We start from the raw sequence: 15,879 nt of genomic DNA on the forward strand, positions 1-15,879 counted from the left end.
TATATAATGTGATAAGTATTTAAAATAAACATTTTCAGAATATTTGTAACTAATAAATCTTCCCCCTTTTCTTTACAAATAACTTAAATACAATTTTAACCTTATGAAATATTTCATATATAAGAAATTTTCAGTTTATGTAAAAGTATACAAAAATGGATAATGTTAAGGATCTTAAAAATTAGGCGAAAAAAATCAAATGATGCTTGAAAAAACTTGTATAATCATCATTTTCAAATAGTTTCCTTCTCCAAATTTGATTTATTTCTTAAAGCTAGATAACTAAATATCCATTATATGAATTGCAAAATTTATACAAATAATTTTATGCGATCCGTTTCTTCAGAGTTCAAATTTTGTATATTAATATTTCATTCTACAATTTATCCATATTAATTTTTTACCATAATGCGTAATCTTTTGCATGTGTTTCTCTTCAGTTTCATTCTGTAGTTGCATACCTTGATAAAAATTAATTTGTGCCATTATTTACTTAAAATTTTTAATGAATTAAATTATGCATTTAATTTTGGTACTGTTCTGTTATCAGGAATGTGTATATATATATGCATGTATGTATGGATGTATGTGTTCATGTATGCATGCATATATGTATGTGTGCATATATATACACGCATACATGTATATATATGTGTATATATACACATATATGGACATGCATGCATACATACATGTATTTCTGAATCTGGTCCCCCCCCCCCCAATAACAGAAGAGTACCTTATTTTTTAATGTATTTAAATGCATCAAATCCTGATTATTCTTATTAATTAATATAAGTGTAAGCACAGATAATCAAAAAATGGGCCAGTATACTTTTAAGAAAGTAACTCTTCAGCAGTTTTTGAGGAATGGTATTATTATATCATTTAAAATTATTATATTAATTAAAATAATAAAGAAACGAGCATGGTATTTAATTTTCCTCCTGGAAAATATAAAATTTTATATTTTAATAACTATTTTGACATTTTTGGATGTTATGGTGAATATTCAGCAAGACTATGATACCATTAAATTTGAAAGCCATTCATTAATGTGCATGCTTGTCTATGTATAATATTCCAGTGTAGCACGTCTTTGCTATTTAACTTCTACTATGAACTTAATCTGTTTTTTTTCCCTGCTTTTTTATTGGTTGCAGCATCTAGAATGTCTTGATCTTATAACCTTCATTCATCTGGCAAGACTTATTTGATACTAATAAGTATTGGTGTCTATTCTGCCATATTTGTCTTTTACTCATTCATTTCTTTTACTCATTTGAGTCTTTTACTCATTCTGTTATGTTTTCTTCACTTGAATTTTAAATGCCATAAACACTTAAAATTATTAAAAAAGACCTGATGGTGTAATCTCTTCATAAGCAGAAGCATCTTTTTTTTACTCATTAAGGCTGAGATGTTTCTTCGTACTTCAGTTATTTAACTGCATTCCAAGACTTATTAATGAAATTCCTTGTGTCAGAGCACAAAACTTGCAATTTTTTTTTCTTCTTCTTCTTTTTTCTTTTTTTAATCTTCAAGAATTAAAATAAGAAGTGCTTTTTCCCCTCCCACTTTTTTTACATTGCATATATAATCTATAATGTATTGTTTGCCTAAGTTGCGTAGTAAGAGACGTTCTTAACATCTGAGTAATAAACTCTTTTTTGTGTGTATTGTACTTTTCTAACTAAAACTAGAAAATGTTATTGATTTTTATATGCCAGCATAAATCTCTATGAAATGCAAAGTCTGTTGAAAGAATTTGGATTTGTAAATGCTGTCAATTTAGATGGTGGAGGATCTTCAACTTTAGTTATGCATGGTGTAACAGCAAACTATCCTTATGATGAATGGTATGTTGAGATCTGGATGCTTATTTTCATATTTATAGATATTACTGTAATTCATCTTTAATCTGTTGATATTACTCTCAAATGCATCTTGATATATAAAACTTGATTACACTTTTGTCATTAAGCTAAGAACCCATTTATTGTTAAATTACATAAGACTTATTTAAATAACCATATATTTATATTTATTTTAGAAGTAGATTATTAAAAAAAATTACTAAATTTCCAGTACTGCATTATTAACTGGCATTTGCCAATACATCGTCAGTAATATTGCCTGTAACTCTGCTTTCCTGTGAGTATTGTTGCAACACTAGATTTTTTAATTTTTTTTTCCTGTTTGTTGTTTATTGGTATATTTTTCCTGGATGAATGCACCCTCCAGGCTCCCTATACCAAGGGAGGATGAAAATGGCTTTTTTTCATCTTTTCTTTTTAATATCGATCGCAGACCAGTTGTAGCAAGTTTGCATCCATATTGAATCATTTTTTTATATTCTTTTTCCCCACAAATTTGCAATACGAGTTTGAAAAGAATGGATTAGGGGAAGTCTGTAATTTCCAAGCATGCGGTATTTTACCAAAAGTAATGACTTTTCCATCTCTTCCTAATAAACGCTGTATGTGATGAAAGATGAATAATACAAGTGTAATAGAAATAATTGCCAACAAAGTGTTAAAATGAAAACTGAAAAGTGGTTTAAGGGAAGCCTTTTTATTTAGATACAATCTGTGGAGACTGTTCATTTGTCTTTTAGGTAGATAGAATCTGTGGAGGAAAACCATCTGTTTAATATGACTGTTAGATTGTGCCAATCGGAAATGAAAATAACCTATTTAATTTATTTGCCTCATGTTGAAAATATGTTTTATGATCAAAAGGCACTAGTTGTTAATAGTGTATTGGTTGGTGCTAGTTAATATCAAACGCTAGTTTTTCTTTAACGATTCATTCCTTTCATGACCTGTGTGAGTTGTTAATTTAAAATTTATTATATTTACAGTCAGTATTACATAATCCTATTATAACTGTATTGTATTAAAGTGAATTGTGCAAAGTTTTGACTGTCAGAATTGTATTACATGTCATAAACAGTTTAAATTATTCCAGTTTTATTTCTTCTTTTCTCACCATATGGTGTATTACAAAAGTGTGAGCCCTTAAAATTTCCCAATTAATTTAGAAACACGCTGTATGATACTTAATATGACAACTGAGAATAGTTCCTGATTCGTAAAACAATAGTTGATAATACTTAATAGTAAGAAATACTACTGAATAGATGCTTTTATAGTTGAACATATTTTGCAATAATATTATATTGTTAAAAAGTAATTAACTTAATAGTAAGTTATTTTTAAATAGTACATTATTATTTGGCAGTTAGCTTATTACTTGACAGTAAACTGCTCTTTTCTCAGAATATATGTTTACATATGAGCAAATGAAATTTAGTGTATGGTATAAAGATTTATTAGTTGTTTGAAAACTAGAATGGGCCTTTTATAATAAATGAAATTGCCTTATCTATCATTTACCAGTACATACAGCTTCACTGTCATCCTCATTTGATTCGATTATGCATCTTCATAGCTCAAGCAATTCACATTCTTTTTCTTCCAGCTTGCATTTCTGATCTTTCTACCTCTCTGTATATGTATGTATATCTATGTGTTCCTGTTTTAAGTTCAGAACTTCTGTATTTCAGTTGGTTGACTGGGAGATTTTAGTATTCACTTCAACCTTTGAAAGCAAAGATCATCATTCAATAATTCTTTTTATCAAAAAATGTCTCTGTTTTTAGTATCCTTCATTTGACTCTTACTCTAGTTTCCCAAATGCTTTCTAGCTCAGTCCATACTTTTGCTTTTTGATGTATTACTTACCTCTTATACACTAACTACCAATAAGTATTTGGACACCTGTGATAGAAAAGAAAAACTAACTTTATTTAAAATCAATAGTTGGTAGAGCCTCCACGAGAGGTAATTACAGCGTAGACCCTCCGGGGCATACTTTCCACAAGTCTTTGTATGACAGCTAGTGGTATTTTCTTCCACTCGGCTTGGAAAAGACATAGAAGTTCCTTCACCGATTTTGCACAGGTAATGTAACCCCTGAATTCGGCGATGCAACTCGTCCCAGAGGTTCTCGATAGGATTCAGGTCTGGGCTCTGGGCAGGCCAGTCCATTCGATGAACTCCATTGGCACCATACCAAGCCTTGGTTAATGTCGAAACATGACAACTGGCATTGTCGTCCTGAAAGTAACAGGGGTCCAACCCGTAAAACTGCCACAACGTAGGAAGCACGTTGTCATCCAAAATAGTGCAATAGGCATCGGAGTTGAGCTTACCATGAATGGAGACCAAGGGTCCCAGCCCATACCAGGAGAAACACCCCCAGACCATAATTCCACCTCTGCCAAACTTGACTGTTGGCACAATGCATTCTGGCAGGAGACGTTCTCCAAGTAGACGCCAGACCCAGACCCTGCCATCCGAGCGGTAAAAGGTGAACCTTGATTCGTCACTCCAAAGAACCCGTTTCCACTGATCTACGGTCCAATTTCGGTGTGCTTTGCAACACATTAACCGAGCAGCGCGGTTGTACTTGGTGATCAAAGGCTTATGGGCAGCAGCAAGACCATGAAAAACAAGCAGATGTGCTTCCTTACGGATGGTATTCATTGAAACAATACTCCCGGATGCCTGTTGAAACTCCTCGCAGATGAGGGCCATCGGTTGGGTGCAGTTCTTCCGAATTTCTCTGGACAGCACTCTTCGGTCTCTATCTCCCAGTTTCATTGGTCTTCCGACTCGGGGCACATTCCGACAAGCACCGCTCACCTTCCACTTCTTAATCACATAGGCCACTGTCGATTTTGGGTACTTCAGTTCGCTAGATATGTCCCTTAAGGATCGGCCAAATTTGTGATACCCGATAATTATACCTTTCTCGAAATCAGAGAGTTCCGAACTGCGAGGCATCTTGCATGCGACTAAAGCTGATGCTGTTCCCTACACGATATATACTGGCGGAGTCCGTGCCGTACCTGAGGACCGCAGATATCGTCATTTGCATAGGTGTCCAAATACATATTGGTAGTCAGTGTATTTCCAGAATAAAATTATGGTGAATAGCTGTGCCATGTCTCAAAAGGTATTTTATAATTTTGTTGACAACAGTATTCAAATCATTTTCAGTCTCAATTTTTATTTAGTCTCAGTGTTACTTATCTTCCATATGTAGTGTTTGTGAATATAAAATTGAATACATGTATCACATGTTTCATTCATCCTGTCTCGAAGTAATCTGTTTTAGAAATATAATTTTCTACCTTCTGACTCTTAATTATCTCTTTTGCATCGAGAGAGGACCAAATCTCTTTTCCTCAAACATCAAAAAGGACCATGTTTACAAATTTCTGTTTGAATGTTTTTCCTTTCCCCATGACAAATTGAATACTAGAGTGCTAACAGTAACCTACATAAGTAAAATGATAACTTCTTTCTTGGATGCTTTCACACTTATGTGAAGTTCCCCTTTGGGACGGGATTGCAACTTCGGGCATCGATAGCTAAACATTGACAGTAAACAAAGGAAAAAGAAGGTGCATTAAAATAACAGAACTACTTTTAGTCACTTGGAAAGAATGATTGACATGTCATTTAACAACTCCTGAAAGAAATGAGCAATGCATAACGAGATTGGGAAAAAGCACTAGGTAGAAAATTATTCAGGCATTCGGGCGACCTACCGCTGTCTGAATGCTTGGGTGTTTGGGGCGACTTTGATGTGAAAGAGTTAAGGTTTTTTTTTGGGGGGGAGTAGTAGTTTTTCTTATGTTAAAATTTCTTGTATTATCTTAAAAATGTGATTAATTCATGCATTTCAGTATCAGAATGCTGATCGTAAAAAATTATGTTCATTTTCAATTAATATTAGACAAATTTTCAGATTATTTTCTACTACTATATCTAAGATGTTGACATCCCTTCTTGCACTGAATCATTTGAATTCCTTTCAAATTCATTGTCCTTAACTGTTAAGGGCTTCATTTTTTATGTTTCAAAATCAGTCAGCTATTCAATGATTTGTCGTTTATGTATCCAGTACGAAGTATATTTCCTGTTTTAGTGTATGCAGTATGGCAATATGGAATAAACTGACCCATATTCTTCATCTTGATAAATCATGTAGCTCAATATCATTCCTTATTAAAATTGGTGCTTGTCTATCTGTTACTTTGTCTAATTTTGCAGTTAGATTTTGTAATGATATGACAACCAGTTTGAAGTTTTGTGTATTTCTAAAGCTGTGCAACTTTTAATTTCATCCAAAATGCATAAACATAATTACCTTCTTACTGCAGCTTTTAATAAACAGCATAAACACTACTTTCCTAGTCAGTCCGATAACCATAGTTTCCCTTATTATTTAGTTCTGATTATTTTTAAAAAGTTTCATTGGCAGTTCGTTGTCATTGAAATTAACATTTCTGTTGGTACAGCAGTACTTTAGTGTAGTTGTTTTTTCAGTGTGTGTGGCGTTATAAAACCTATTTTGGAGTAGGCAGTCCCAGACTCAATGCCTAAATCATTGCTGTTGAGCCACTTAAGCTCGGCCCTTTCACAATAATCATAGTCTGCTTTTCAAAGTTAATATTATTACCTATACTGAGTGCCTAGATGTTAGTAATTATTTTTCAGTCATTAGGTTAATTTTGAAATGATACAAACTTTATTCGTGCTCGCTCTCTTTGAAAAATCACTAACATCTTGTGCCTTAGGGAAAAAACATTCATTTGGCTCTCATTATGGCTCATAGATACTGCTCTGTGTGTATATATAATAATGCAAACAAAATCATTTAGAAATAAATTTTATTGTGTGGGGGGATAAGAAAAGATTATGTAGCTGGTATTTAAATTTTACAGCCAAGCAGTAAATGATGGTTAAATGTAAATTCTTTATTTCGCGTGTTCAAACATGTGAAATGAAAATATGTGCAGGATGGTTATCGTCAGGTGCATAATCAGAAATAATACAAAAACACAGTAACTCTACTGAGTGTTGAAAACACAGATGAAGATAATCAGAAATTACTCCAATTAGTTATAGGCTTGACTTTTTGTCATCTGGCACAACCTGTGTGGCTACTAAATTCTGCCATCCTGTGTTTTCCTAAATTCTAAAAATTTTGCAGCCTTTAAATTTTGTTGACCAGTTGCATTAATTCTAGTTCAACATATGCACGCACTTCCCACTTTAAAAGAAATCCCATTCTACATTATTACACATAGCTGAAAATTAGAATTAGTTTTGTAATTGATTTTTATGTTAATGTAAAACACATCATATTCTCAAGTTCTATGGGTTCTACCAATTTTCACTTTTATATATTTCACTGAAGTTTGCAATATCTGAGATGTTTGATATAATTGGTCCTAAATTAACAGTTCCTTTGATGTGTGAAATTCTGAAATTTTTTTAAGCCGACACTAAAGCTGTGCTAAGCTTCAGTACTGACTGCATGAGAGTTTCTTCGATCGACATTGAGCTCCTTTGAGCTGTTTTAATTATATTAATGGAATAAACTGAAGTGCTGTATTTGACGGCATATAAGACGCACTTTTTTTCCTAAATTTGGTCTCAAAAAAGTTACCTGCGTCTTATACGTAAAGGACACGGGTTAACTTTCAATACTGAATGCTATTTTTAGCCCGGATGAAGGTCTAGACAAACATAACTTTTTCTGCATCTGCCATAATTATTTTGCGCATGCGTGAAATATCTGTCACCAAAAAGCACCAAACCTTGAAGCTTATGTCAAAGTTCGAACAGGTTTGACAGTCACATTACGTCTATGAAGCCTTTCCTTCTGTACATAGACTTTCTTTGACTCAGCCAACGCACGTATCGCTGCTACTCTGTATAAATGTGTCGGTATCGGAGCTTAAAACTATTTGTTTAAAAAAAAAATACTCTGGGAAATATGACTACAGTAAACAAGAGATTAAGCTATACAATTCAGTATAAACTAGGAGTGTTAAACTACGCCAAAGTGCATGGAAACAAAGCAGCAGCAAGGCATTTCAAGTCCACCACCTACCGAAAAAATGATACGTACTTAGCGACTGCAGGAAGATCAACTGAAGACTGCTAAAAAACAAAAACATAACCTTCGATGCCCAGCTCCATCTTGGCCTGAACTTGAAAATGCCGTAAAAATGTGGGTGATAGACAAGAGGAAATCTAGGATAAGTGTTTCAACCAAAATGATAACCAATGAGGCCAAAGGATTTGCAGAAAAACATGGGAATCAGAACTTTTCAGGGTCTGAGGGCTGGTGCTACAGGTTCATGAAAAGGCAATGCTTATCAATGCGCACAAAAAAAAACTATTGCACAGAAAATCCAGTAGATTATGAAGAAAAAAATACTGGCATTTAATAGGTTTGTTATAAATGCACGCAAGAAAACTTCTTTTGAGCTCAGTCAAATAGGAAATATGGATGAAATTCCACTCACATTTGATGTACCCTCCAACAAGACTTTGAGTATTAAAGGGTCTAAATCAGTAACCATAAAAACCACAGGTCATGAAAAAAACTGATATACGGTAGTTCTAATATGTTGTTCTGATGGTACAAAACTACTGCCGTTTTTCATAATCAAACGAAAAACTCATCTGAAAGAAAAACTTCCAACGGGTTAATTGTTCGTGTTCATCCGAAAGGCTGGATGGACGAAGCTGTAATGAAACTGTGGTTACAGAACGTATGGGCGAGGCAACCTGGTGGACTCTTAAGAAAACCTTCTCTTTTGGGTTTGAATCAGTTTAGCGCCCATAGAACTGAAACCATAAAGAATAAAGTGAGAGAATTAAAAACCCAGATAGCTGTCATTCCTGGTGGACTGACTAGCCAATTGCAGCCTTTAGATGTATCGGTGAATAAGCTATTTAAAGAAGTGTGAGAACGATGGAACAAGTGAATAGGAGAGCCACATCACACCCTCAGGTAGAATGAAGCAGCCTTCTATTTCACAAGTGTGCGAGTGGGTAAAAAGATCTTGGGAGGATGTAAAGGCTGAAGTAATTGTCAAGTCCTTTAAGAAGTGCGGAAACAATAATGCTCTTGACGGAACAGAAGACGACGCATTATTCGAAGAAGGTGATACTAGCGATGACGGAAACAGTAGTGATGACGATATTCTCGTTTTCGATGATGATGACAGTGAAAAGGATTTTTAGGGTTTTGAAAGTGATTAAAGTCGTAATTTCATGATAGGCAACGTTTTCCTTGAATCTGTGTTTTTTGTTGTTTCTGCTTTATTTTGTATTATGTTTGATTGCTTGCCGTTCATTCATTTATTCACTATTGAAATTTACATATCATGTTCAAAATGTTGCCGTTGGTTAATTTTCCTTAATAAAAATATATTTGGTAACTGCATTCAATGATTGTTTATTTGGCTTTTATGAAATTTGAGAACTAAAAAAAACTACATTTTAAGTTTTTGTGGTACCGCGCTATCGCGCGGTCTATTCAAACTTTTTTCCTTGTGTATGGCCATCTAAATTAGGGTGCGTCTTATATGCTGTCAAATACAGTACTTACTACAGTACTTTAGTTTACTACAGTACTTTAGTACTTAATACAGTACTTTAGTTTCTGTAATTTGGGAGAAGAGTAGATTACCATGATCATGTCTACACTTTTTAAAATCAATAACCTTTCTTTAGCTGAACATTGAATGATATATGGAATACCTAGCTATATTCGTTAAAACTGCTCTTCATTAAAAATCATATTTTAAAAGTATTTTTATTGTTTTTTTTGTTACCACAAACATATCAAATTAAGCAATGAAAATGAAACTATACTTGATAATAAAAATCACAAATTCACATAAATGGGGGTTTCTTAAAATCTGTTTCTGTCATCTTTTAACATACGTACATATTTCTACTCTCTGGAACAATTGAAAATTATCAAGATCAAGTTCACTCAAACAATACATTTTCTAAAATCAATTATATTTTATTGCATATTGCACAGAAAATCTATAACTAATATGCACAGTAGCATGCTACATGCATTAACCCATTAGCCGCTGGTGTTGCATTGATGCAACAGTCAAAATAAATGCGTATATAAATATAACTACCAAAGGTATTTTATACCAGCAGATGATTTTGTGTAGGAAATATTATGAAGATTATTTCTGTAAAAAAATATTTGTCTTCAACAATCATTTTGTTTATAATAATTAATCTCATACTTTAAGCAAAATTTTCGACCGGGTATTTTTGCTGAAAATATTTCGCGAAAGAATCGCCGTCTTTATGAGTGATCTATTTTTAGTTAAGGTCACCGTTTATCAGAACAGTACATCAATCAGATGTTTATATTTGTGTTGGGAAGAAAGGGAAAACAGGTGTTGCGCTGATGCAACGTCAGCAGGAAACGGGTAATCTTTTTTACTCATTCCTTTCGATGTTCTGGTTCATGTTCTGGCTGCTTTAAAAAATGCCTAGCACGAGGTATCTTACATTAAAAGAAGCCCTTCAAAGATTTTTTGATGAAGAAGCAGATGATGATAATAATTAAGACACAATAACACGCCGAATAAATACTAATTCAGAAGTCAAACAACAAAAATCAGCGTTATACCTACAAAATTTTCACATGACTAGTTTCGATGGTTTTACCGAACCATCATCTTCAGCTTCAAAACCGCAAATGAACAAGATAGGAAATAATGATTAGATAAGATAAGAAAGCCTGGACAAGAATAAGCAAGTGGCGCCATCTGTTGGCGAAACCAGAACTAAAACATAATTTCTCTAAAAGCCGAAGGCAAATTTGGATTGGAATTAGGATCGTTAACTAGAACAGAAAGATTTTTATGAATGTGAAATGCCTCTAGAAAATCCAGTTCTCCAATGGAAGATGTTTTTTGAATAATTTTGGCAGCAGAAAAATTGAAAGTGTGATTTTCGGACCAACAATGTTGAGCAACAGAAGACTTCTGTGTTTCCTTTTTTCTAACATATGCCTCACGTTCTTTGACGCGAAATTTTAAGGCTCTCTTAGTTTGGCCAATGTAAATTAAACCACACTGTCAAGGAATCCTATAAATACCCCAGGAATTCATGTCCGGAATGGGGTCCTTGAGTATAGAAGTTGGAATTTTATTGATGGGAGAATAAACAACCCGAAAGTTAAATTTCTGCAAAATATGTGCAACTTTATAGCTAATTGATGGAAAGAAGGGAATGACAACAGAATTTTTATAATCTCCTAAAATAAGAGTGTGGCTTTTAGTGTGTTCAGATGAGAATTTTTTAACTGCTTGATTAATAATGTTGGGTGAAAAGCCCCTGTCAATAGCTATTGCTTTTAAATAATTTAGTTCTTCATCAAGGGCTAATTTGAAGGAGCAAACTTGAAGAGCACGGAAAACATAGGAATAAAATGAAGCTAACTTTTGTTTAGTCGGATGACATGATTTAAAGTGTGGTGGAAGGCAAACCGATGAAGGTTTACGGTAAACTGTAGTACTGAAGTTGGATGTGTTACGTGTGACCAGAATGTCGAGAAACGGAAGAGAATTGCAAGTTTCAAGTTCAAAAGTGAACTGAATAGCAGGATCAATAGAATTCATTGTTGAAAGAACTTTATTTAAATCATCTTTATTACCTTCAAACAGGGTAAAAGTATCGTCTACGTAGCGGAACCATGCCGGGAAGTTTAAAGTTTCAAACAATTTTGATTCATAATAATGCATGTAGATATCAGCCAGGATGGGACTGAGGGGGCTTCCCATGGCTAATCCCTCAGTTTGTTTGTAATATTTATTTTGGAAAACAAAATGTGTTTGTTTCAAACAGAGTTGACTGAGAGAAATTAGCTCCTCAATTTCGATGCAAGAGAAATGAAATTCGCGAAGTCTGGTTTCTAGACATCTTAATGCACCCTCCACTGGGACATTGGTGAATAATGATTTTACATCAAAAGAAACCATGAGTAAATTACTAGGAGAAATGTTTTTAATCTTTTTTACAAACTCTGTTGAGTTTTTTATGGTGTAAATGTTATTGTCTAATAGAGTGGAAAATCTAGAAACCAAATATTTAGCTAAAGGATACGAGGCAGTACCTAAATTTGATACAATAGGGCGGAAAGGAATAGCACTTTTATGAATTTTGGGAAGAGCATATAATCTGGCACAATTAGCAACAGATGGGATAAGCGAATGTTTTAAGTTGCTTGAAATGCTTTCCGAAGATTTGATCGCAGTTTTTATTTTGGATAAGTCCGAAGGTGAAGGATCTTTAGGAATCGGATTATATGGTCCTTCGTTTAAGAGTTTAGTGACACCATCGATGTAAGTGTTCTTATCCATGACGACTATCTGGCCGCCTTTGTCGGCCTTTGAAATGATAATATCCGGGTTAGAATGAATTTCGCGCATTGTAGCTCTTTCTCTCGCAGTTAGATTTGGTTTCAAAGGTTTATTATTGAATTTCACATTATGAGTGATAAGATGCCTAATCATTTCTTTTTGTAGGTATAAAATTTTGTAGGTATAACGCTGATTTTTGTTGTTTGACTTCTGAATTAGTATTTATTCGGCGTGTTATTGTGTCTTAATTATAGAAGCCCCAAACAGGCTTACATTTTGCTTTCTTTTTTGCACGTGGTGTGGCCGCCATTCTGTTATTGTAGGAGTTTCGGTGAGTACATTTTTGCAATTTTTAAGTTATGTTTATGTTTTGTACATTTAGATATTGTGCTTTGCTTGTCTGATTTCATGCATTTTGCTTACAAACGTTTTGTTTTCTATTCATTTCAGTGAGGGATTTTTCTTTGTTTGGTGTGTACCTTATTATTGCTCAGTTAATTTAGTTTGATTTTTGCATTGTTTATCATGCCTTCATCCGTTAATCGTTTCACTAAATTACGCCTGAAACGGCAAAAATTCCTGAATCATCTTGACTTTTTACTTAAGTGTAAATATAAAAAATTGATCCCCAATTTTAATCAAATCAAATCTAATCAAAAACCTTCGAGTCGCGTTTCAGGAATTCTGTTAAATTGCAAGCTTGCCTTACTTCGGTCCGTGATAAAGGATACACGTCAACAATTGTCCAAAATTGAACATGAACTCTATAAGCTTCATCTGGAACTCGCTAAATCATATCCAAAATTCACTGCCCTTGAACAAAAGTCTTGGTCTAGAACGGAGAATGCAGTTAACCGTCATAAAAACACCCTTGCAGTTAAATTCGAAAAACTTCTTTTACAGTCTTCCAGTTCAAGTAGTTCAAAAAATCTTCCCATTGTAAACATCAAGCCAATAGTTAATATTTCTAATGTTAGTCTTTCAGAAGAACAAGAGAGAATTCTAAAATATAATTTTAACTTCTCACAAACCTGTAAACCTTCTATTCCAAAGATTTTGGCTCCTATCGAAAAAGCTTTCAAGTTCAGTAAAGTTTCAGATTCACAGAAAGAAATGATTAGGCATCTTATCGCTCATAATGTGAAATTCAATAATAAACCTTTGAAACCAAATATAACTGCGAGAGAAAGAGCTACAATGCGCGAAATTCATTCTAACCCGGATATTATCATTTCAAAGGCCGACAAAGGCGGCCAGATAGTCGTCACGGATAAGATCACTTACATCGATGGTGTCACTAAACTCTTAAACGAAGGACCATATAATCCGATCCCTAAAGATCCTTCACCTTCGGACTTATCCAAAATAAAAACTGCGATCAAATCTTCGCAAATCATTTCAAGCAACTTAAAACATTCGCTTATCCCATCTGTTGCTAATTGTGCCAGATTATATGCTCTTCCCAAAATTCATAAAAGTGGTATTCCTTTCCGCCCTATTGTATCAAATTTAGGTACTGCCTCGTATCCTTTAGCTAAATATTTGGTTTCTAGATTTTCCACTCTATTAGACAATAACATTTACACCATAAAAAACTCAACAGAGTTTGTAAAAAAGATTAAAAACATTTCTCCTAGTAATTTACTCATGGTTTCTTTTGATGTAAAATCATTATTCACCAATGTCCCAGTGGAGGGTGCATTAAGATGTCTAGAAACCAGACTTCGCGAATTTCATTTCTCTTGCATCGAAATTGAGGAGCTAATTTCTCTCACTCAACTCTGTTTGAAACAAACACATTTTGTTTTCCAAAATAAATATTACAAACAAACTGAGGGATTAGCCATGGGAAGCCCCCTCAGTCCCATCCTGGCTGATATCTACATGCATTATTATGAATCAAAATTGTTTGAAACTTTAAACTTCCCGGCATGGTTCCGCTACGTAGACGATACTTTTACCCTGTTTGAAGGTAATAAAGATGATTTAAATAAAGTTCTTTCAACAATGAATTCTATTGATCCTGCTATTCAGTTCACTTTTGAACTTGAGACTTGCAATTCTCTTCCGTTTCTCGACATTCTGGTCACACGTAACACATCCAACTTCAGTACTACAGTTTACCGTAAACCTTCATCGGTTTGCCTTCCACCACACTTTAAATCATGTCATCCGACTAAACAAAAGTTAGCTTCATTTTATTCCTATGTTTTCCGTGCTCTTCAAGTTTGCTCCTCCAAATTAGCCCTTGATGAAGAACTAAATTATTTAAAAGCAATAGCTATTGACAGGGGCTTTTCACCCAACATTATTAATCAAGCAGTTAAAAAATTCTCATCTGAACACACTAAAAGCCACACTCTTATTTTAGGAGATTATAAAAATTCTGTTGTCATTCCCTTCTTTCCATCAATTAGCTATAAAGTTGCACATATTTTGCAGAAATTTAACTTTCGGGTTGTTTATTCTCCCATCAATAAAATTCCAACTTCTATACCCAAGGACCCCATTCCGGACATGAATTCCTGGGGTATTTATAGGATTCCTTGACAGTGTGGTTTAATTTACATTGGCCAAACTAAGAGAGCCTTAAAATTTCGCGTCAAAGAACATGAGGCATATGTTAGAAAAAAGGAAACACAGAAGTCTTCTGTTGCTCAACATTGTTGGTCCGAAAATCACACTTTCAATTTTTCTGCTGCCAAAATTATTCAAAAAACATCTTCCATTGGAGAACTGGATTTTCTAGAGGCATTTCACATTCATAAAAATCTTTCTGTTCTAGTTAACGATCCTAATTCCAATCCAAATTTGCCTTCGGCTTTTAGAGAAATTATGTTTTAGTTCTGGTTTCGCCAACAGATGGCGCCACTTGCTTATTCTTGTCCAGGCTTTCTTATCTTATCTAATCATTATTTCCTATCTTGTTCATTTGCGGTTTTGCAGCTGAAGATGATGGTTCGGTAAAACCATCGAAACTAGTCCTGTGAAAATTTTGTAGGTATAACGCTGATTTTTGTTGTTTGACTTCTGAATTAGTATTTATTCGGCGTGTTATTGTGTCTTAATTATAGAAGCCCCAAACAGGCTTACATTTTGCTTTCTTTTTTGCACGTGGTGTGGCCGCCATTTTGTGATTGTAGGAGTTTCGGTGAGTACATTTTTGAAATTTTTAAGTTATGTTTATGTTTTGTACATTTAGATATTGTGCTTTGCTTGTCTGATTTCATACATTTTGCTTGCAAACGTTTTGTTTTCTATTCATTTCAGTGAGGGATTTTTCTTTGTTTGGTGTGTACCTTATTATTGCTCAGTTAATTTAGTTTGATTTTTGCATTGTTTATCATGCCTTCATCCGTTAATCGTTTCACTAAATTACGCCTGAAACGGCAAAAATTCCTGAATCATCTTGACTTTTTACTTAAATGTAAATATAAAAAATTGATCCCCAATTTTATTCAAATCAAATCTAATCAAAAACCTTCGAGTCGCGTTTCAAGAATTCTGTTAAATTGCAAGCTTGCCTTACTTCGGTCCGTGATAAGGGATACACGTCAACAATTGTCCAAAATTGAACATGAACTCTATAAGCTTCATCTGGAACT

At 33.9% G+C, this 15,879-nt stretch overlaps 1 protein-coding gene across 2 annotated transcripts in view; it reads left to right on the forward strand.

Moving 5' to 3' along the window:
- LOC118179666 (N-acetylglucosamine-1-phosphodiester alpha-N-acetylglucosaminidase-like) overlaps positions 1-15,879 on the forward strand; it is a 381,181-nt gene that overhangs the window by 28,093 nt on the left and 337,209 nt on the right. The window contains exon 6 of one of the 2 annotated variants that reach the window (XM_085826592.1): positions 1,731-1,859. The exons of the other annotated variant lie outside the window; for it this stretch is intronic. Coding sequence (XP_085682718.1) covers positions 1,731-1,859 — 129 coding nt within the window. The remainder of the gene's footprint in view (positions 1-1,730; positions 1,860-15,879) is intronic. 2 annotated transcript variants of the gene reach the window in all.

This window comes from Stegodyphus dumicola, chromosome 1 (genome assembly GCF_044657685.1).
Source record: "Stegodyphus dumicola isolate Sdum_Otavi_A_Nest chromosome 1, ASM4465768v1".
NCBI lineage: Eukaryota > Metazoa > Arthropoda > Arachnida > Araneae > Eresidae > Stegodyphus > Stegodyphus dumicola.